This window comes from Calypte anna, chromosome 7 (assembly GCF_003957555.1).
Source record: "Calypte anna isolate BGI_N300 chromosome 7, bCalAnn1_v1.p, whole genome shotgun sequence".
In the NCBI taxonomy this organism is placed as follows: domain Eukaryota; kingdom Metazoa; phylum Chordata; class Aves; order Apodiformes; family Trochilidae; genus Calypte; species Calypte anna.
Genome location: NC_044253.1, coordinates 26035171 through 26059350, shown reverse-complemented (window position 1 = coordinate 26059350; position 24180 = coordinate 26035171). Strand labels below are relative to the sequence as shown.

At 41.1% G+C, this 24180-nt stretch overlaps 1 protein-coding gene across 17 annotated transcripts in view; it reads right to left on the bottom strand.

Annotated features, from left to right (window-relative positions):
- HDAC4 (histone deacetylase 4) overlaps positions 1–24180 on the bottom strand; it is a 259775-nt gene that overhangs the window by 229022 nt on the left and 6573 nt on the right. For 16 of the 17 annotated variants that reach the window (XM_030453803.1, XM_030453800.1, XM_030453789.1 and 13 more), the window contains exon 2: positions 1914–2150. The exons of the other annotated variant lie outside the window; for it this stretch is intronic. In XM_030453803.1, coding sequence (XP_030309663.1) covers positions 1914–1935 — 22 coding nt within the window. In that variant the 5' untranslated portion in view covers positions 1936–2150. The remainder of the gene's footprint in view (positions 1–1913; positions 2151–24180) is intronic. 17 annotated transcript variants of the gene reach the window in all.

Here is a 24180-nt window from a genome sequence, read left to right as displayed (position 1 = left end):
ACAAAACCAAACCATTTTCATTCATCTGCGCTGCAACAACTTTATGGCACTGTTCCTAAAATATCCCATTAGTGATAGGTTTCAAGAAGATTAGAGAAGAAAGCTTGCATCCACTGAAGCAAGGCTTAATAGGCTCTTGAATTAACCCAGAGCTTTCCCTTAAACAATGCACATCATTAGTAATAATTACCTGTAGCCATATAATCAAAATAGCTATCGTAATTGACATCAGAAGTCCAGATGTCATCTTTGGCAAGGTTTGGAAAACATTTCTACCAATTATTTTAAAGCTGACTCTAAAAAAAACCAACCAAACAATACTAATACCATAATGGAAGCCAAGAATGAAAAATCACCATGATACACCATAAAATTTCAACCCAACACTTGAACAAAAATAAAAACCCAATGCCTAGAAAGGGTACAGGGACAATTTCTTAGCAGGATGTTATGGGAACTAAGACTTTGTGGATTAGCAGATGAATTGAAGGGAAACAAGACAAACGAGCAGTGGGTTTCCACTATGGTGCAACATCAGAACAACACAACTAAGAATAACAACCCCTCTCCCAAATATCTGCAGAGCTGCCACTTAAGCAGCAAAGTAATATCATGATAGCTTTGTTTGCAGTTTTTAAATATAGGTATATATTCAGCCAACCCCATTACTGTGAGGAAAAAAGGCAGCCTTTAGTTCCTCAGTCCCTCTTTGTTTTGAGGCAGAAAAACATTCAAATAATTACCCACTTACTTGAAGAGCAGATCTCTTGACATCAGATTGGAAGAAACATACCACAGGTGAATACTTACATGCTAAACACTCCACTTACATATCTTTGCTTACTCTCCCAATTCTCCATAGTACAAAAATTAAGTGTTAAAACCTAAGAGTCACAAGACTGGTAATATTAGAGACTTATAAACCAATTTCCAAGGGTCAGATTTTCAACACTGCACCCCTATTTACTGCAGTGTCTCTTGCTCTCAGCCTCAGAAACACAAATGGGCTGCTAGGAGTAATTCTGAAGCAAACATAAAATTCTTCTCCCACAAATAAACAGTTCCTTACATCTCAGGAGCTGTTCATTGGCTTTTAACTTCTTATTTGACTATTCTTATTTGACTATTAACCCAAAACTGATTAAACTGAAGTCACAAAAGTAATCTCTCAAGGCATAATTAAGTACCTTTACACACCTTGTCATTGTTCCATTACTCACTCCCCAGCAGTCATTTTCTTTACCATGAACTGAAACAGTCAAACCAGGCATATTAAAGCACAACTAAAATTCCTCTTCCAAAGCACAAGCTCAAAATTCTCTGCCTAACATTGTTACCTGAAACTCCCTAAATACAAATGCATGAGACAACTTAAAGCTATAAAGCAGGTAACTGAGTTTCTACAGGCCCTCTCAACAGAAACGCTCAATTTTGCAGTAATGAATCATAAATTACAAGACACATTAAGGATGATCCCCCAGACAACACCAAGATAGATCAACTGCCTGTTGTTCTAGCAGACTATTCTTTCCAACAAAAAGGTACTTTAAAAAGTCAAAGAGCTTTCTTAACTATCAATACACCCCAGCAGAACCATGACCATTCCTTACAGGTGCTCAACATACTAGTGAGACTTATCAGCAAATTAAACCTCTGGTCAACATCTCAAAAAACAGCAGCAACTTTTCAGTGATACATAATGCAACATTCAGAAACCTGAAATGGCACAATTTTCTTGTAACTCTGGTAGCAGTAGCACTATTTTCCATCATCACACAGTCTCCATTTTAAGCAAAGTAGTACTACAGGGAGAGTGACTGGATTTCCATTTCAACATATTAAAATTCCTGTTCATGAAACAAACTCATGATGTCTTGTTGCCATTACTAGATTTGAAGTGCTTATGCCCTTACCTGGATGGCTTTGGGAGCTCATTGCTAGCAAGGTCTCGTCCTTTGGTGGGGGGATTCAAGACGGATCAGTTTCCAGACAAGTAACAGCAGCTCTAAAGAGCTCCAATGCTTCACCAATACATATAAATTGGAAGTGGGGATTAAATCATGGCCACCTTATAGAATCCAGGGCACAGTGACATGCTGAGTTGTATAGGAAGTAATCCAGTATCTTCTAACGGCTTTCAAAATGGAAACCTGCAATTAGAGAAAAAGATGTCTTCATTAGAGAAGATTTGCAACTCCTTAAATTACACATTAGATAGCATATTTAGCCGCAGAAGTAAATATTAAACTAGGAGACAATTTTAGGCAGTAAGGTTGCAGGGAAAGTAATTTTCAGAGTTACAGATGTAATTTTAATTAACAACCGTAAAAATGCAGACTAATATTTGACTTCATAAAAAACCAAACTTTTCAACTACACATTCAAGTCTTAAAAACCAAACTCTCATGTTAATTCTGATCCTCCAACAGCACCATATGAAGCCACTTTAGTCCAACAGCTTCCATATTTTAAAAGCCATATGCATGAGTGGTAACTGTACTTCACGCATCTGTTCCCTAAAGAAGTCTAAAGAAAAATTCCTCAGTGCCAAGAAGCGGTCTTGGAGCAGGAAGGAAAAAAACCCACACAATCAATTCCACTCCCACTCTGCCCAAGCCTTCAACAGATTATTAAGAAGCAACTTCATATTGCCCCAGGGGGGAGGGGGAGAATCCACTGGTCCCAATTATTTTCAAGCTGTATATTAGAGGCAGGGAGAGGGGAATAAAATCCACTGAATTAGCAGCCCACTGTAGCCCTGCCCCCTCAAATAAAATATCAAAGCACCCAAACTTAGAGAAACCTCCCACCTCAGAGGCCCCCACAGCTGGTGTCACTGATGCAATCAGCAGTCGTTCCACTGAAAGAACCTGCTGCAAGGTGTCCTGAAGTTCAGGTTTGAGGGGTTTTTTTGGCCCTGTACCAAGTGGCATCCAATATTTCTAAACAGTATCACAGAACCATTTAGGTTGGAAAAGACCTTTAAGATCATTGAGTCCAACCATAAACTTAATACTGTCATGTGCACTACTAAGCCATGTCCCTAAGTGCCACATCTAGAAGGTTTTTAACCAGCCACGTTCTACAGGCAGGGTATCTTCAGAAGATTGCTCTGTTTGAACTCACACAGACAGACTTGCCACTGACCCGTGCTACCAGCTAAAGTTACCGAAACAGATTAAAACAAATCGTGTCCTTTATGCAAAGTGTTTCCCAACCCCAGATTATTTTCCTTCTTTGCACTGAAAAAGTCATCAGCATTCAGGCTCCCAACTGATAAACCCTCCTGGATGCTGAGGATGACGTGTTAGAAGACAGCTGGTACCTGGAGGAGTGCCTTGCTGCCCTGACAAGGCATTTCTGCCCTCACAGCTTGGCTGGCAAGAACAGTTTATACCTAGCACTCCCTAACCCACTTCAGACATGAAGTAAGGCTGCTAGCAGAAGCCAACTAGTCAATCCATCCAAATGAATCCAGCTGACTCCGCTCAAAGCAGAGCAGGGAGCACTCACCCCAAACTGCTCCACCAGCAGATCTGAGGGTGTGGTGACCTCCAGCAAAAAGACAGCAATATTCCTTGGGCGGGGGGATGGTTGTGATAGTAACTACTATTGCCAGTTGCACAATGAGCATCTGTCCACAATTTATCTGTGCCATTATGTTTCAAGTAGTCCCATCTATTCTTGGAAGAGCTCTTATCACGCTCAGATATTCATGTTCCTTTCCAGTAAGGCAGCAAGTACAAGTCTAAGACTTAAATGCCACCACCCTTGCTTATGATGGGCCCTACTTTATAATGGTACTTCCCTGCTTTGGAAAATAATGCCCAGGCAGACATCACTGAACAAAGAGACCTTCCTTTGTGTAACTTATTATAAAACCTCTTTAACTGGCTTTTCTCTCTACCCCAAGTGTCTCTCTGCTCTCCAAGTTCCTCTGCCCATCTTGGATTTTTAGACCTGGAATGCTCTTTCATGTTATGTGTCAAATTCAAGAGAAAATTACTTAAGTGTCATTTCTAATCCCTGCAGGTCCCTACCATCCCAAATGTTCAAGATCTTCTGTTCCATTAATTTGCACATCCTATTGAAGAAAGTCAGGTCAGCTTAAACCAGGCATTAGCAAAACACCAACATCATTTATTTCCAATAAAACCAGCAGGTAATCTTATAGCATAAGGAATCTCAGCTGCAGGCAAGAAAGACTGGGAATGGAGTTAGCAGATTTCTCTCTATTCATGTTCAGGATGCAAGAATGAAGCACAGAGTGTATGCATTTAAAAAAAACAAAACAAACCAAAAAAAAAAAAAAAAAAAACCAAACCAAAAAAACACTGAAACAGTAGCAGCAAATCTATTTACCAGTACCACCAGTATACCTTCTCCCACTTCCTCCCTCCCCCAAAAGGCCTAGCAGTCTTCAGTCAGACACAAGAGACCCTCAAAATATTAAGCTTTAAGCTTTTGCCTGTTTTAGCAATATTAGTACCTGGCCAGAGCTGAGTCAAAAAATAGTTATGATCAGATAGACAAGCTACAGATTTTAAAAATTAAGGTGAAAAAAAATTCATGCATTTCTTTTGAAAGAATGAGTAAACTGCAGGCAAAACAGGTCTTTCCAGGATACAGACAGCTGTCATTTCCCTACTTATCTCACCATCAAACTCTTGTTTTCAGTTACTGCTTGCACTGATCTCAACACAGACCAACGGAACATTTACAGAGCACTCAACAGCTGCTCCTGGCCCCTATTTGCAACTATTCTTCTGTAAATTCATAATTTTTGCCATTATCACAAGAGCACTTCTCAAATCAGGAGGAGCAAAGTGCTCTCTACCCTTATGCCTATTATACTTGGAGATACAAGGTTTTTTAAGCCAATTCTCTCATTTTCATAGAAATTAAACCATAAAATCATTCCTGTTGAAAAAGAAATTCTAAGATCATCAAGTCCAACTGTCAACCCAGCACCACCATGCCAACTAGACCGTGTCCTGTCCCCAGATTTTTTTTTAACATCTCCAGGAATGGTGACTCCAACACTGCACTAGGCACCCTTTTCCAATGCTTGACCACTCTTTCAGTAAAGAAATTGTTTTTAATATCCAACCTGAACCTCACCCACTTTAAATAAAATTTTAAAAAATAATTAATCGGAGATAGTTCTACTTCTTTTCCACTGCCTTCCAGGACAACAGTGATCACCTCCAGCCTGTACATCTCAGCCATAAGAACAGCAAGTCCATGCCACATGTGTGAGGACTGGGTGATGGCTGCTCAGGCAGCCCCATTTTTTACAGCAGCAAGAACCTCTCATCAGTAACTTCAGAACCAGCTATTTTTGCCAGACAGGTCACTCATCTGCTTTTTTCAAGGGGAGCAGGATCACAGGCACAGAGGGCCTTGCTGCATGTATGTTCAGGTCAGACTCATGGGGCTCCAATGTGCAGAAAAAAAGGAGATGGACAAGTGGTGCCGTGGGAGGGTTTTGCTCAGCCTGTCTGCTGTCTCTGAGCAAGCCTCAGGATTGCCAGCTAGCTGGGTGAACTTTCTGGGGTGACAACAAGCAGTGGCATATTGACCATGTCAGATTGGGGACTTCACAGCGAGTCCTTCCTCAGGCACTGGGAAAAGGGCAGCCCAAGAGCATTGTCACACAAGGTGGTGGATGGCACTGCACATCCCAGCCTGCACACAGAGTAGAACTGTACAGGCTAAAAGAAGCAGGTGTACAAAACACATACTCTTATTTAATCAAGTGTAATAAACAGGGCCAGTATGATCAAACTTTCTGCCTTGTAGGAGAACCGTTCATAATCTGGTCCCCAATGGATTATTAGAAAAATCTGGAATAGGAGCACAAATAGCAAATTAATACCTGTTTATTTCAGCTTACTTCTAACAGGATATGCCCAAGAGCATAGGCTCCCTAAAAATGTGGAGGCTGGTTTATCTGCAGCTGTATCCTCAACACAGCACTGGTTCAGAAGTAGCCACAGTCTGCATGTGCTGTCACCTCTTTGCCACTCACTGATAATGAGCTTCGTATCTGCAGTCACCACGCAGTCAGAGACTGAGGGGCTTGCAGCCTCAGCAAAAGCCCCATTTCTCAGTTGTTTTGGTGCCTCAACAAACCACCAGGCCTTACTAGACACCTTCCCAAGATTAAAGGCGCAAGTGGTCATTTCAGTTCTTTATTCACCTCCTACCAGCAAGGACATCATACAACACTCTCAAACCTTTCAGCATTTATGTCAATAAATACATAGATCTGCTTAAAATACATCCATGAGACTTCAACTGCTTCTTCCAGAAGCTGCAAAGAAAACAGCAGCAAATTCGTCACCAGGCTCCATCATCACACATGGCAACAAATCACCTATACACAGGAATAATACGTGGAGGGAGAAAGCTTATGGCTCAAAACACCAAACTGTTCAACAGCTCTCTAAAACAGAAGGTCCTCAACTTCTTCCTCTCCAACTCGATGACAAGGCTTGTCCCTCCAAACTGTGCACAGGACACAGCTCCACAACTCAGTTCTGCACTACTCCTTCCACACGCTTTGAAACAACTTTTTCCCCACTGGGCACCCAGTTAACCATCAAGAGACAGAAATGCCCATGACCTAGGAAATGTAAGCAATCCAGCAGTTTGCCAAGTCTGTTTCCATACATTTTACAGCTACTGAAAGTTTTGGGGTTTTTTTGTGTTTTTTTTTTAATAGTAATAGGAATCTTACAGTTCTGCTATACAAATGTTTAGACAGTACACATGTTCACCTTCTTCTCAGCCCGTTCCAGATATGCATTTCTGCAAGTCACAACTACAGATGTGCAGTAACCTGAATCAAAGTTATGAGAGTGCCTTATTTACAAAGCTCTGTTTTTCAGAGCTCAGACTGCTATGGTACTCCACCCAAGATAAAAATCTTGGCCTAGGGGTGAAGTTTCAAGCCTGTTTTAAGCCAAGACAATCAGGTTGCTTCAGGATATCCAGCTACTGATGACCTGGCTTCATCTGCAGGCTCTCTCCAATGCATACCATCAACATCCCCAGATGGAAACGCTTAAGCCAGCTGACAAGATCGCTTGAAAACCTCAGTTAAACAAAACTTAACTGCCTGCTGACTCAATGCATCACACCAGTGTTGTCATATGCATACTATTCAGAGCACTGTACTTCTAAGTTTAGTTCTAGGTCCAGAGAAAGCTGCTCTGTCTTTCAGACCCCTGAATGTTACAAGCATTGCTCAAGATACTGCCTTTTAGCAGGACAAGGAAGCAAGCTCAAGACAGCAGCAGAAGGGATTCCAAAAAGCATTACCATTGATCCTTCTGCCTGACACTGCAGATTAAAGACCGATTTTTTATAGCTTTCCCCCAAACCTACCACAGTATCGTACACCTTGCTGCATTAGCAGGCAAAGAGCATTAAGTTTAATCTCACATGCTCTACATACAATGATGGCACCACCACTCTGATGATGCCATTTGGATTCCTACTCCTAACACTTAGCCTGCAAATGACCTGGTGCTGCAGCATGCAGGTGCTGTGCAAAGGCTCACAGACCACAGAGGTGGTGCCTCTGGATCTTATTGATTAAATATTTCCTTTGACAACAGATCCTGAACTTTACACACAGGGGAAAAAAAGAGCTGCCTTTGCTTGTCAGGTATTATTTACAAAACACTGCCAATATAGGATTTATATGTGAATGGAGGAGGGGACAAGGAAGAGGAATATAGTTGTTTGAAAATTATAATATACTGTGACCACAAACATACTTACTGCATCTTTATTTAGAGCAGACACAGTGTGGAACAGTCTCCCGAGATGATTTGTCTCTCTAGGGGCGATGTCTCCAGAGCCACCACTTTTTAAGATGCCAAAATAAGTATCAGTGGTCCTGAGGATCCACACAATGCTTTGCCAAGGCCAGTTCAGCTCTTTACTTCTCAAGCAGAATCTGAATCTGTACTGATCTGTCCCAAAAGACCATGTTTCATGAGCATTTCCCAGTTCCAGAAACACAGGGTTTTCTACAATTTCAATGATACTCAAAGCAGCCCTTTCCCAGAAGACATTATTTGGAAGCCTCAAACATCATGAGAATTTTAAGTCTCAGAGACAGTGTTTCTGTCTCAGAACAGATCCTGCAAAAGTAACAGGCTGCACAGTAAAATCCACCATCAGCTTAACACTCAGCTGTGGACAGAAGAGCAACTAGAAAACCATACCAGTAATAGAAAATAAAAATGGAATAGCTATTTGCTGCCATATTAGCCCAGTTCTTCACAAATCACTAATGTTTTGTGCAAACTGGACACTCCTCCAAATTAAAAAAAAGTTTCAAAAGAAAGGCAAGAAATATCAAGTGTGGTACAAATTCCTCATAGAGGTGAAGGAGCATGTAAGTCTCCTGCCTACAATAAAGATGACTTAAGGATATTTACCATGATGCAGAAGCATGATTAATATGGACAAGTCACCAATCACAGTTTTCCAGCTGTTTCTTTCAGAGCATTAAATTTTCCCTTTTTTTTCTGGAAGAGAACTTAGGTGGACACAGAAGGGAGGGAAGGTATCAGAAAAGTATTTTGCATGGCAAGATGAAGCTGAGATCATTACGTGATCCTTCTAAGCTGCCTCTGACTCAAGGTGCTGGAAAATGCAAAAAATTTCCTCAATTCCAACAGCAAATGCACAAACTTCTTAGAAAGGAGAACAAACACCAAGAACTCCTGCAAAACACCAGGAAACCCATGAGACAAGTCACTGGCTCACAGGAGTTTGTCCAGATAAGTGCACATGTCCTGCTGTGAAACACCTCCCAAAGTGCATCCTGGATGCTCCTAGTCAATGTAGCAACCAAATAGATTTAAGGGCAAAAGGCCACCTACACACCAATGTACAGTCACCAAATCAGCACAACTCTGCATTGCCCTACTCTGGCATGACAATGGCACCTTGCAAAATACCAAGTTTACTTCTAACTTTCTACATTGCACTGAAATCACATACCAAGCTCTTAATGAATTTCCACACATGTGGTGAGTACACTCATGTTCAGTAAGCTGAAGAAAATACTTGAGCAATCTGGCAAGTGGAAGTGTCACTCAGGTATGCACATGGAATGGAGAATGGAGAACAAAATCTGTGCAAGTACCTGAAGCCTTCACTACAGTTGGAACCGCTTAACTACTAACTAAGCAGAAAACCCAACCTTACCAGAAGAGCTCCTCACTGATGGTTTATGAGGTGTGCACATCTATCTCACACTTAGTACAGATTCAGCCTCAGCAGCCCAGCCCTTGTTCCTGGGGTATCTCCCCTTTAGTAAACTCTCTCTTTCCATACTCAAATTTCACAGTAGCAAAACCAGAGGTACCTACCTTTAAGATCAAAAGCTCAACATAATGATTAAGCATACTAACCACCTAAGAAATACAGAAGCATTACCCAGTACTTCAAGGAATTAAAACACAGTACATTTGTTTACCAAATGCTGACATTTCAATGCCAGCCATTACAAGTGCTATTCTCACCTGACAGCCTAGAGCAGAACAAATACTGTGTTTCTGCCTCTCCCTTAAACTTCCACTTTCAAATACATGCTGTGAACATTTACTGCTTATATGCTCCCACTAAACGTTTTAACTTTGTGACAGGTTTTGTATGATATAATGTTCAGAAAGAGATTCAATCTCTAACCATATTTGTCCTAAGTGTTAAATTACAGTATGTGTACATTAAGACTTCAAGAATAAGCAAAACCCACACTGTGTTTATGCAGTTCCTTTAGGGAAGTCTGTAATACACTGCTAGACAGTCCCTGGTAGTTGTTTTTGGAGCAATCCTGCTATTACTCGAGGCAGTGGTTTGTTAAGCAAGCCTTTGCAATGTAGGCAGTGCCATACACATACTGAAGTCACCATCAGGCACTAAAAGCAGCCACAAAAGTGGAGACACTATTTACAAATTGCAAGCTACTTTACTAATGTGGAACTAATCCACAGCTATTTAAGGGTAGCAAGCCTATGTAGAAATAATTAATCTAATTATGCGTAACAGAAATTCCCCATCAAAATAATAATAATAATAAAAAAATTGCTTTCTACAGTTTCATATCCCTTTGCTTCCTATTGACAGGAAACTCCATTACTGACATCCAGGGTGCAGATTCCTTCAGTAGAGCTGCCTGTCCCAGGCTCTTTTCAGTTGTGTTTCAAAGTAAAGCTGTCTGCTCAAACTGATCTTTGGTAGCAGCCCTACCACTTTAGTCATGTCAATCCAAATGCTGAGACATTAGCTCAAAGTGGAAGACAGACAGAAGACACTGCTTTTTAAGTAGAAGTGAAGGCTTCTCCACCCAATTCAATATTAAATGAAGACACACCTGCCACTATTAGAGCCTGCATCTAGCAAAAGTCTGTGAGGTTTCCTCATTAAGCTTAAAACTAAGGACTACTTGGGAGAATATGCTTTCTGCACAAACCCCTTCATGGTACCATCCACAGACATTTTTGCAAATCACCACCTTGGATCAACAGTTCCAGCCGCTTTCCAAGCTCACAGAGAAAGCCTTAGGTCTTCTCATGGACACAATTTAAACACCTAAGATTCTTGTGGCTCCTTTCCTGGAATGCTGAGAGCAAACACAAGTATTACCTTTATTTCTACTTCTAAAAATTTCACACCAGTAACAATACTAACAGGGAGCAGAAGAGCTGGACTTTTAGCTTCTCCTCTGTATTTACACCTCAATAAGTATTGAAGCAGTGTTGTAAGTATCTCAAATGCAAAGCAAAACACCAAGGCTTTGGGAACAATCAAGTGATGAAGCGTGGACATCAATCCTCCAAAGTGTAACCCAAGCCTCTGAACAAAATATCTGCAGATTTCACTGGGCTTCTAAAGGTGATATCACATCATGCTCACTCTGTGAGAACTCCAATTTAAAGTGGTCAACAGCTGGGAAAAAATTTTCAGAGTCAAGCAGGAACACTGTTTTTAGAAGAGCTGAAGATTCAGAAATGCAACTGTGTGTAAAACCCGGGTATATGTAGATTTGCAGGATTACAGAGCCCTCCTTGACTAGCAAGACTCTGGCACAAGGTCTGAAGGAGCAGGATGCTTCTGAGCTTGATCCAGTTTCTCAGCAAGAGCAGCAAGAACAAGCAGTCTCACAGATGGATCCGCGTGGGAGGGAGAAAGGATAAAAGTCTGCCTCGGGAGCCTGTTCCAGCTGCTACTGAAGCCTTGGAGGAGTTGGTACAAATTGGGCAGAGTTACCCATAAAAATCTACCATTTTGGCTTTTTCTGAAGCCTTTTCTTTCCCCTCCCCATGTTTTTCCTCTATGCTAGTATTTCTGCATTTGAAAGAGCTCAAATCACACAGCTGCAAGTAGCTCTAGACAGAAGGTAAGTGAATATTCCAAGTTTACGAACATTATCCAACTCATTTCTCCATTCCTTCCTTGTAGATCATCCTAGCTACAATCATCCAGAAACAAAAAAAAAACAAAACAACCAAACAAAACTAAAATAAAAAAAATATCAAAGCTCCCTTTAAATACTTAACTGAGAAGTGATAAAGAGCACTATATTCTTTTTAATCAAAATCCACCTTACAACATTTTCTGTGCCAGGAAGAGTTTGTGACCAGCAGACAGCAAGCTCCAGCTGAAGCATTCCCATGCAAACTCCAGAACAGCTGAAGCTTCCTACTGATGCCTCTGATCTGAACACAACTCTTCGACAAAAATATTACGATCTCCCCTAATTTGTGCAAATTAAAGTTTCAGCAACTTGTTACATACCCTAACATTCTAAAACATACCCCTGTATCACTATTGTAAAGTCCCATTAAAGCATTTCAGCAGTGCTGAGATCTCTTTGATGACAGCCACCTACAGATACTCTCCAAATCCTCTCTATCTATGCTACTAGGGAGAAAAATCAGATCATGAGAGAAAGTTCCCCAACCAAGGCACCATTTTTTCTTAATAATGCAGCTTTCAGATCAAGTCTTATTTTCTTTACCTGCTTGTAAAGTCTTCCTTTCCCTTTCACAGCTTGACATAGGAAAAAAAAAAAAGGTACCAACACCTTCATGTAATTAGCTTTGCAAAACAAGTGAAAGCCTTCTGCTTTTCAACCACATTTTAGCTCAAACTCAACCTTCTCAATGGCTAAAAATCAGTGACCCACAATTCTTTACCTGGGGTTGTTTTTCAAATGCTCACAGGGCAAGGCAGACAGAAAAGCAACTACCTTTTTTCTTCATGTACTTCAGCTGTTACAGCCCACATCTGAACTTCTTGTTCCTTCTGACAAAGAATCAAAATTACTGGTCACTAGCTGTGCCTAACCCATCTGGTCTACCAGCATAAAATAGCTGAGTACATGTGTCATCAATCACTGTTAATTACTTCATTAACTTGGAAAAAGAATATTGACTTTTTAAAAGAACATTGTTTAAGGTTAGTCTAGTTCTGTTCTTTTTTTTTTTTTTTTAATTGAATGCTATCTGATTACCAAGAGAAAAATCATTTAGTCTGAACACTAAAGTAACCCTGTCACATAACTCGTGCAATTCTTTTGTTTAGTAAAACATTTTCCCTGTGTTTCTTTTGGAACTGACTACATTGCAGTGCTAGTTTTAACCAGCATTAAGTTTAACCAGCAATCTCATTACGCATGTTCTCAAGCACTCAGTGCTCACTGTGGGATGTTAACCAAGCTGCCATTCCCACCTACTATCACCTTGCTTTTAAGTTCTGACCTTTGTCATGCTCTCGGAAAGAAAAAAGCCTCAAGGTCTCCACAAACAAGTTACATCATTTTCAAGTGGACATTTAGCCCTCTACTACACACTGCAAAATAATGAGACAGATATTACAAGGGTTTGACATGGGTCAGCACGGCAACATGGGTACCCACATTTTTTGATTCATGAGAAAAATGGGGAAAAAAAGTGTTATTGTGCTAGCAGCACAGACTAAAACCAGTTTAGATTCACAGAGTACAATGCAAACATCCCCCTGGATTCTCTCACTGCTTCAGAGGCTGGACTGGCTCATCTTCCAAAGATCTCAGCCCTGCTCCTCCACCTCCAAATTCCCAGCACAGGATCACACCTCCCTTACAAGGCCTCTGCCTGCTCACCCAGCCTCCTCCAGCCACACTCTTTGGGAAGAGCCACTTAGCTCAAGTTCTTCATTAGATTTTTTCATGCCTCAGTTAAATGGCTTAAACATTCACTGTCAACCTTCAAAAAACTATTTTGCTTCAGAACAACAAGGTACCATTTTCTACATCTAGACACACATCCCCTGAAAAAACTACCTATTAATGCAGCCTTATTATGCCCCTGGCAAGAACTGACTTGTCAGCTATCACAATCCATACACACATCCTTTTCACTCCTTAACTCCATCTCCACGAGCCTGCCCCACAGACATGGGGCTCTGCCTGCCCATATATACTGCAGGCAAGTTTGCAGAGCTTGCACAACACAGACGCTCAGCTCTGGCTACTGCCCAGCTCATCAGACAGAAGCACCCCCAGCACCTGGCACAGTGGGACGGGAAGTTTGTACTGTGTCCAATTCTGGAGGCCCTGACACAAGAAAGAGCACTGTGAGTCTGGTGTTCAGCATGGAGAAGAGAAAGATCTGGGGAGACCTTAAAGCACCTTCCAGTACCTCAAGGGACTATAGGAAAGCTGGGGAGGGACCTTTGCAAGGGCATGGAGTGACAGAACAAGGGGGAATAGTATGAAGCTGAAAGAGAGGAGACTTAGATTGGATATTAGGAAGAAATTCTTTGCTGTGAGGGTGGTGACATTGGCCCAGGTTGCCCAGGGAAGCTGTGGCTGCCCCATGCCTAGAAGTGTTCAAGGCCAGGTTGGATGGGGCTTGGAGAAACCAGGTCTGGTGGGAGGTGTCCCTGCTCATTGCAGGGGAGTTGGTACCAGATGGTCTTTAAGGTCCCTTCTAACCCAAACCATTCTATGAATCTATTAAGTGCAGTGTTTTGGTAATGGTATTAGGTATCATTTGGTATAAGACAAAAGCAGTAAAACAAAAATGTAAACTTTCATAGTATCATAGAACTTTCTCAGCCTATCCTCACAGGAGAGGTGCTCCAGCCCTCTGAGCAATTTTGTGGCCCTCCTCTGAACTCACTCCAACAGCTCCATGACCTTCCTGTGCTGGGGGCTCCAGAACTGGACACAGCACTCCAGATGGGATCTCACAAGAGCAGAGCAGAGGGGGGTAATCACCTCCCTGGGCCTGCTGGCCACACTTCTCATGATGCAACCCAGGACCTGGTTTGCTTTCTGGACTGCAAGTGCACACTGTTGGCTCAGGTTGTACTTCTCATCAATCAACACCCCTGAGTCCTCCTCCTCAGGGCTGCTCTCAATCCATTTGCCACTCAATCTGTACTTGTACTTGAGATTGCCCCAACGCAGGTGCAGAACCTTCCCTCAGCAACACGGTAATCCAAATCCCATCTCTAATGAACTTGTGGTATTGCTCTTTGTTTCTTCTAAGGTGCCTCTCTACAGCAAATAAAAACGTGTTACAACATTTAACTGTGGTACATTATGTATTTGCCTATGGTCTTACTCAAAGGTTCTTAACCAGGGCATCACCCAAACTCAAATGTTATATATAACCATAGAGAATACTGCATTGAAGGGAAAAAGAAATACAGTTTTCTCTTTAAAAATCCAATACTGACTTTTAAAATTATTTTTCAGGAAAACCTTTTCCTCTCTCATCTTGAGCACGTGAAAACTGATGCTGACATACACCTGTAAAACCATGACAGAGCTGGCAGTCAGACCCTGAAATTCAGGTAACAGAAGGAGTAATAAAAGCTAAGTCAACAGTTATTTCTGCCATGTAAAGAACTTCAAACAGTACCTAGCTGTTTTTTTGGGTTTTTTTTGTTTTTTCTTTAAATGATAGGTAACATGTTAGTTAGTAGTGGGGTTTTTTTCCCTTTTGGAACCACCTCTCCTAAAACACACTGCTTTCAGGGAGGCAGGGCAGTCCTGGGCACACTACTCAGTCCCTGGCTTATCTCCCAAAATTGCTGGGTCTTCAAGCACAAGGATGCTGGTAGCCAAACAGGCAGCAATCCCTATGGGAAGCCAAAGTAAATGTGTGCCTTTATATTAACAGGGATACCAGGTTTTCCATTTGCCCCATGTTTAAACTGCAAGCCACAACCATGGTCCAAATATAAAACTAACTCAATCACCAGAAAAAAAATGTAAATTCCCATCTTGAAGTACTCTAAGTAGGGTTAAATTTTTAATTACCAACTTCACCCTTCAATAAAAACTAGAATTCTCAGTCATGTATTTCAAGATTGCAGCTGACAAGCAAGAAAAGCAAGGAAGAAACAACTTACATTACTCATAGGTGAGGGGGTTTGGGCTTGGTTTTTATTTATTTGTTTTATAACACCATCAAAGCAAAAAAGGGCAAAACCCTTTAACGAAGTAGCTGCAGGTTACCTTCAGAGAGACAGAGGCCATCAAACTTCTCAGGCTTTACCTACCAGGTGTTGTTTTCATCACCAGGGATGTTATTTAACTCAGAGTGAAGAACGACCTCCCTCTATGATTTCCACCACATTTAAAATAGCCCATTTTGGCTCTTGCACAACACAAACACAGCAAGAAAAATTGGAATTGCTCCTTGAAATAAGAAAACTGGATTGAAAAGCCACAAAAAACTGGGACATATTTCAAGGACTGATACATGCCATGTTTGGGGTTTTTTCAGGTAGATTTTAAAAGACTTAATCAGTCACCAGCTGGAAAGATGGACTTCAACTCAGTAACCTCAAGGAAGCCATAGAGCCCTAGCTTAGATACGCTTCACATTGTTAACTTTCTATGATTTAGATTAAAATTCATACTGCTCTTAATGCCTTTAGACATCAAACAGCTTAAGTACAATATTCATCCCTGTAGGACATTTTCTCTTTCAGGTAGGAAAGAAGCAGAGTAACCTGATTTAATCCCTCTTCAGCCTTCTCTCTCCATTTTTAAAACACCATATCCCAAACTTCAGGATCTTTTTATTACTCTTCCATGTGGGGTTTGGGATTCTGCAACTTTGTGTGCTTCTAAATATCCTCCTGAAACCTTCACACCAACAGTTAAAGCTACCACACCGGGAGGAACTGCTGCAGCCACCAAAGCCCTGCTGTGCACATCTCCTTTCACTTCATGACCTGCTGCTTCCAGCACTTGAAAATAAATGAAGAGGAAGGAGCAATAGATACTTTCCAAATCTTTGGTTTTGGGGTTTTTAAGTGTTAAGCTGGATTCATCTTATGTTAACCATGTGTGTAGTGATAAGTTACATTATGCCAGAGGAAAAACAAAAAATTGTACAGATAGCCAATGCTAGCAATTGCCACTAGTGAACACAGCAGTCCCTTGCTGTAGGAATGACTAGAAATGCAAAGCTGCCTACAGGAGACAAATAAATACCTCCCATGAATTTTGGTCCTTCTGGAAAATTTACATTTCAGGACCAGTTTTTAATCCTGACAACAGTGAGCAGCTGCTGCAAAGCAAACGTGACTCCCCATTACCTCCAAACACTCTACGTGCAAAGCACAAGGCAAAGCTGGGGTGAGAGGAAAGAGATTGTGAGAATTTTTTCCTGAAATGTAATGGGGAGATAAGATCAAGAAAAAAAGAGCAGAGGCTGCTGATGTATCCAGATGCACAGAAGCCAGTAAATATGGAAAGAGGCAGCCAGTTCTACCAAGAGTGCAAGAAGCCAGCAACAGTCAAAAAACAACTTCAGTTCTGCTAAAATACATGGCATTAAATCAAAAGACACAACTTGAGCATGGAACTAAGCAGAACAGTTGTTCCCTTTGACCAAGACAGCTTTACTTCTCATTCAAGGCAATACTGAATAAAGGTTTCTATTAAAAAAATGGCTCAACTTTGAATATCACAGTATTTACGAAACACTTTGCACAGTCACCTTTTAGTACTCCAATTTGTCAGTACTTTAAAAAGAATGACTCCACATAAAGCTGTAAACCACCTTGAAAAAGCTGCATCAATTATCAGTTACAAACCCTTTCACAGACCAGGAATTGCTTGTTGCCCAGAAGCCACAAACAGAAAATTTCACACAAGGTTTCAGAGAAAGAAGAACATAAAGGCTGTGTTGACTGTGCATCCCTGAAGACAGATATTACAGAGCAAGAACTGAAGTTTACGTGACTTGATAGCAGATCATAAACTCAGACACTAAGAGATGTTTCAAAAAGGCAATATTTGGTCATCCATCTGTTGTCCTTAAAGTTTTGAGAGGGAGAGACATCAAGCAGAAATATATATTTATATGAAAATATGGAATACATATTATCTATTTTATATATATTTATGAACTATATCTATGTGAAATAAACATAAACATACACCATATGAAAACACTAGAGCCAAACAAACCATTTCTTTTTATTTTCACTTCATTTTATCTGCCTACTTCCTCTGAATCAGACACAGGATTAAAGGTCAGGGTTGGATAAAGCCCGAGATGCACATTTTGCACATTTAGAAGGAAGAGCAAAAGCAGTTCTTGCCCATTACAACAGGGAGTGAGCTGAGCCTCAGGACTTACTTCATTCAGTGAGCCTGCTTCCTAAAAGAGGAAAAAAGGTACTGCAACTAGGATAGCTGCTTGACAGCCCTTGGCTTCTCTACTGACATGAAGTACACAGGCAAGTCAGCTCCCTAACAAGCACAGAGAACTTCAGCAACTGCCAATATCAAAAAATAAGTATGTACAAAAGCTCGGAAGATGAAAAAAGAAAATAAAAATCAAACCTTTCCAGGCTGAATAAGCACAATACAACAGAAACAATTTACCCAGAAATAGAAGCCACTGCAGAGAAACCAAAGCAACCCACAACTCTCCAAAAGCAGTGCCTGCAGCCAGAAGTGAGGGTTCAGATACCACCACTTCCAGGAACACATTTCTAGTTCTCTTCATACCTCTGGTATACACGTCAGATAGCAACTTCACAAGAGATCACTCAGCAAATGTCACAGCACTGAAGATTCTGAAGAAAGGTTATGACGAAGCATTTTGATGACAGGGAGGCCAAACAGAGCCTGCAAGGCCTGGGAAAGGGCTGTTCCCAGGGCTACACACCACCAGCCTGTGAAACACCAGCACGGGCTTCTGTGGCCACCCCAAGCACGGCACTGGAAGCCAACAGCCCAGAAAGCACCTGGTGGCAGGGCTCGCAGCCTCCCTGGCTCAGTAGTCCTTCTGCAGCTGCAAGGAAACGTTGGTACCTTTTCCCATGTTTGCTTGCATTTCACACCCACGCCTGTTGGTTTGCTAGGGCATATGCTCAGAATTCAGTTATCCGTACTCAGAAGCTGAGATAATTTAGATTTTCGTTGCCAGTGTTAACAACAAGCCTCAGAGTTATATATTGAGGCCTTGGAATTTAAATACACGATAACACTGTAAATAAAAGGAAACAAATTCCTTAAGGAAAACCTTTACACATGCCAGATCAGTTCCCAATAGTAACTGCTCTGCTTTGACAAGAGATAAATATTTACAGCCTAGAACACAGAACACCTTGTGTTGCAACACTAGGAATGCAAGCCTCATCAGTCCCCAGCATACTTAAAAGGTTATTTTATTTAAAAAAAAAAATTTTTAAAAAGGGAAAAAAACAATCTGAGTACTTAGAAGCACACACATTAGCCTGCTCATTTACACCACCAAAATGAAAATCATACAGGAAAACTGTCAAACCTACTGAATCCAGAATAGATTTTCACAAAAGGAGACCCCATTCCCCAGGAAATGTAGACAGTTTACAGCAAAAGGCTAAATTATTGCCAAAAATATGCTGGTGGTTTTTTATTTAAATATAGCCTAACTTGGTCCTCTTTAAAGTTGCCCTAGTGAATGAAGACTGTGAAGATTTTTTTCTTGCTGGGGAAAAACACATCAAGGAGAATCAGATGTCTGTATCAAAGTCCTCAGACTCAGGGGATATGACACTGGGAATTGCCTTGGAAGATGGGAAAGAAAGCTCAGGATCTAACTTGTTGCCATCTCTCAGCTTCCAGCATGCGTCCTCCAAACTCCTGGCTTGATCGGCTCCTTCCAGCAAAGGAAAGAATGTGGGGAATGTCATTCATAATGGCACTTGGGAAGATCTAGGAATTGAAAGTATACAGTAACTGGATATCCTCACAAAGAGGGGTGATAAGCAAAGGTGCTCTCATTTCTGGCATTAGATGGCTGCGTTTCAAGTTGCTTGGCTTTCCTGTCACTGTAATTGAGGTAAATACCCAATTAAACATGTATGCTTTTTTTTTTTTTTGTATTGTCTATTCAGTTCTAGGTCCAGTTTCTAACTGGATCTGCACAAGGACCATCTAGTTTAGCCATTACACTACAAGTTTTCAGACCTGGAGTGTAATATTCCTCAGCCAATTGCTCTTTTGGCTTTTATGGCACCTCCTCTTCAAAGCGTGGCAGTTCAGCCACCAGCAGGCTTACAGAAGAGGTCCATGTCTATCTCAGAGTCTCACTTTTCATATTTCCTTCTCCTCTTAAAATGGAATTATTACCTTTTGCAAAACTTTCCTTCCTTGACCTCCCCCACAACATGGTCAGTGTTACTCTGTGGAAGCATCTCCACAACCAGTCAAGTGCTCGCTCTGCCTATGTTCTGGGCACAAGTTCTTCATTTGTTCCTCTGCCTTCAGCATTCCTCTAAGTTGGTTTATTTTTAGACAAGCTTTTTTATAGCAAAGACCAGAAGCAGCACACTTTCAGTGCCAAAGAGAATTCAGCTAAGATTTCCTAATACTGTCAATAATTCATGTGAGGACACTGTAGTCTGATGGTCATAGAAAACTGGCACTAGCTATAAATCTCACACCCAGCATTGCTGCGCTGGGCATTCACTGCAACACTCTCCCAGCTGCCCCACACACCACCACCCCAGGTTACCAGTCAGCTCAGAGATCACTCACTTGAGGGTGGCAGAGCACTGGGAAAGGCTGCCCGGAGAGGTGATGAATTTCCATCTCTGGAGACATTGGAAACCCACTCGGATGCCATCCTGTGCAACCTGCTCTAGGTGAACCTGCTCTGGCAGGGGCGTTGGACTAGATGATCTCCAGCAGTCCCTTTCCAACCCCTCACATTCTGTGATTCTGTGATCAGCCCTATATTGCCCAAAAGGGATTCACACCATTCACCTCTCCATGGAAAAGACTGGATCGTGCTTTGGTTTTCCCTGTGTGTGCAAGCCTTCTGCTCAGAGAAGGACTTCATCTCCCTCCCCTGAACACAACATCAGCTTTCTTCACATGTGCTATACAATGGACCAGGCACAAGAATCAGATTACTCAAGTACCACCAGCACCTATTTCTGTTCACAAACCATAACCTAGTACAAGAAAGAACAGGGAAATATATCCACATACAATGCAAACAAGACCATGTGAGTTTGTGTGAATCCACCCAAAATCAGCCTGGACTGCTCATTTAATTACATAGAAAAGACCTTTTCTATTTTCAGCACTTTACAGTATGTGCTCATACATAAGATTTCAATTTACACAGCCATCTTATTCAAGCTATACTGTAGCCAGTAACAGCTACACTTTACCCTGAAATCTGGTTAATATGTACATCAACATCAATCTTTTTGTCTACAGATCCGTAAATAATTCTAAGTTTGAGAATTTACAATGCAAAAACTCAGATTACTGTTCTCTGTTACAAATTCCCTTGCACCACTTTATATTTTTTGCAGAGCTTCAGGCGAGAAGCTTTGGGGTTATTTTTGCTAAGACTTTGTTCACTATTATGATTAAGCCCACCATCAAATGTTCCATTCAAGCTAAGGGGAGCAGATGAGAGCAACCTGTCTTCAGTGCAGTGTATAGCACTGCCTTCTGTACAGGGATGCAGAAAAGCCCAACATAAAGATACTTAAGTACAGCCCCCAACAAAGTATTCAACAGCTACCACATGAAATCAGGATAAAATCTGTGTTGTTCACTTCTTGTTCTCTCCCTCCTCCTTTGATCCAGGATAAAAATCCTGTGAGAAGCAGTGTTCATATGAATGTATCCTTCAACTCCTGCTTTGACAGCAGGTAAGAGTTGGGGGAAATAAGTATTTCAAATTTTCTCACAACCAAAGCATTTCAAAGAGAAAACCAGTCTTGGGTAGCAGTGCACAACAGAATCCATATAGAAAATTATTTATTTTAGGAGACTCATTTACATTAAGTGAGGGGAAAACTGAAATGCAAATCCAGACCATGTTAGCCAATTTCTGTTCCAGCCCACTGGAAGGATCAGTTACTCAGCAGGATACCTAACACTAGATTCAAACAAACCTCACTGCGTGTGGCCTCTTCATGTTGCTTTCCCTTCCACTTCATCACAGAATGACAGCAAGACACAAAGCTTCAAGCACACTGACTACCAAACACATCTGGGTCTTGCTTCATCACAGTGCCACTGAGTAAGAACAGCAGCAATAGAACTTAACTTGAACAAGTTCAGTTCATTTGGGCCAGTAATTCCCACCGACAGCAGAGGTGAGGTTTACAGAAATCCATTTTGTTCACTGCACTCTCACAAACTGTGTTGTCTCCTTGGAAAGGAGGAACAAGGCAGCAAGAAACTGCACCTCACTACTTTCTTGCCCTCTCCAGTTTAATACAAGGTGCCATCATTCATTCCCTCAAATAAAACCTCTAAAACAAACAGAACCTATTATCTTCTGAGATACTCCAGAGGATACTGAGATACTAAGAAGATATCTGAGATACTCCCTTTTCCCCCAAACAGTCTGAAAAATCAAGCCAGCCTTCCCATCGGGGTGTACATCCCGCTGTGTGAAAAACTCTGTTTCAGAGTTCTGCTGCCTTGTTCATACCATGACTTGCAGAAGTCCTCTCCAGACTCAGCCAAAGAACTAGGTGCAGCAACCTTTTGGGGTTTTTTGGTTGTCTCTTTTTTTAAGTCTATGCTGGCTAAAAAACTAACTAATTTTTGGATTGATAAAACAAGTTTCATCTATGCAATGAATGCAATCCAGCCTGCAGATTGACCTATACATTTACCTTCTAGGACCCCTCTCACCCATCTTGCCTGACTTCACCATCAGTCTTCTTTCTGCTGGTCCTTAGCAATCAGATAATCTTTACATCCTTATTTACTTGTTTGCAATTTGAGCCACTGTACTCATAGTCAAAGCAAATGGCCCATCTTCCATCTCCTCCCACCTCTTCCAAATTAGCCAATATTCACAAATCCCAGTCCTCCTGGCACTGCATTTCCAGTGTGGAGACCTGCTTCTCACCACCATGCTCACACCCTTTCCCTAAGCTACCAAACTCTCAATGTTAAAACTCACAGATTATTCAATTTCTCAAAACCCTCAGCATTTTGAAAAGGTTAATTATACAACTTCTCTTAAGTTAACACTTTGCTTTCATGCACAGTTTTTGAGTAGAGGAGCCAATCTTACAGCTCTGCATCTTCCACGAACCCACAGCAAAAAGGCAGGACAGGTTTTTACTCATCATATAAACTACCTATATTCAGGATTTTAAAAGGATCTGGGAAAAACACTTGGAAAAACTAAGTAACTCCAGCTCCTACAGGGGAAACTGCAACATTCCTAATACTTTGAATAACATTCCCTTTCTGAGTACTTGTTGGGAACAGAATACAACAGAATTTGTGCGCTGCTTCAGGCTTACATTTTGGATCCTCTTCTCAATGCAACACATAAAAGAGAGAAAGTTTTGTTAACACCACCAAAACTAGTTTGAACATTTTCTTACTAAGCAAACATAACATCAGCTTTTTCTATTACTGTATCAGGAAAATGCAACACAGGAAAAGTATGTTAAATTACATGGGATAGCTTTGCGAAACCTACAGGTTTTGACTGAAGTAAAATGAAAACTCAAATAGGAAACAACTTGGAAAATGGTGGGGGAAAAGGAAGCGGAGTAAAGTGCCCCTTAATTCTGAAGAGAAAATATGAGCAACTGCTTATTCAATGTGAAATGCTCCAAGACAGTCATGAGGATGCCACTGTGATGCTACATCTTCCTACCAGCATTCTCACTGCAATCACAGAGGGGACAAAGCAGCACCAGTTGAGGCAAGTGCAAACACTTACAAACTAATACTAGTGACAGGCTGGTTATGAATAACTTCTAGTTTTCTAATTTAAATTAACACAAATTATATCACCAACTACGGCTATCACGTGCTTCTGACAAATGAAATTCGATTTACACAGAACGAGCCACAGTACACTAATGCTCACAGAATTTAACAGTAATTAAGTCTTACTGACAGGCACCTCATTAAAGCACCAGTTACTCAGAAAAATTAATAAAGTGAATTATTTCCTATGTGTGAAATATCAAAATTCTTCGCTACTCATAAAAGATAAATAGAGCGAAGTTCAAGTGGATGTCAGTATTCACCAGAATGAAAGAGTCATAAGCTTAAAAAGATTAATTAAAACAATACATTTCTCTGCTGCTAGTGCTCAATCCAGGATGTTCATCTCTGAAACAGTACTTTATCCTATGACCATGAAAAACAAAAAAGTTTATAATACAATTCTTAATCCAGCAGTTTACTGGCTTGTTAGAAGAGGTACAGATGAACAAATCCAGGAAAAGTCTACAGGAGATCAAGCATGAAAGAAACAAAACCCAGATGTGACAGCCAGACTGTACCCAAGGCAGGGTCTTTAATTTGTCATTTAAGCAGGACATCTGCCACAGGGAGTGCTGGAAAACCTGCCAAATGCTTTACTAGATATCATCACCTTGTGGGCACCATGCTGCCACAACAGTAGTTTGTTATATCCTACAATTCTGGCTCCTTTCTGGTCCTCAGCCAAACTAAATGGCTGTCTCAGAGATCTATTAAGGTAAAAAATAAATAAATAAATTAACATAACCTAGTCTTGACCCAACAAGAAAGAGATTTCTTATCAGCTGAAGATCCAGTTTTGCAAATTGCAACTTTTTGGGTTTTAAATACTTCTTCTAAGTGGTTCAATCACTTGATGAGAGCAAACAGCTAAATGTGTC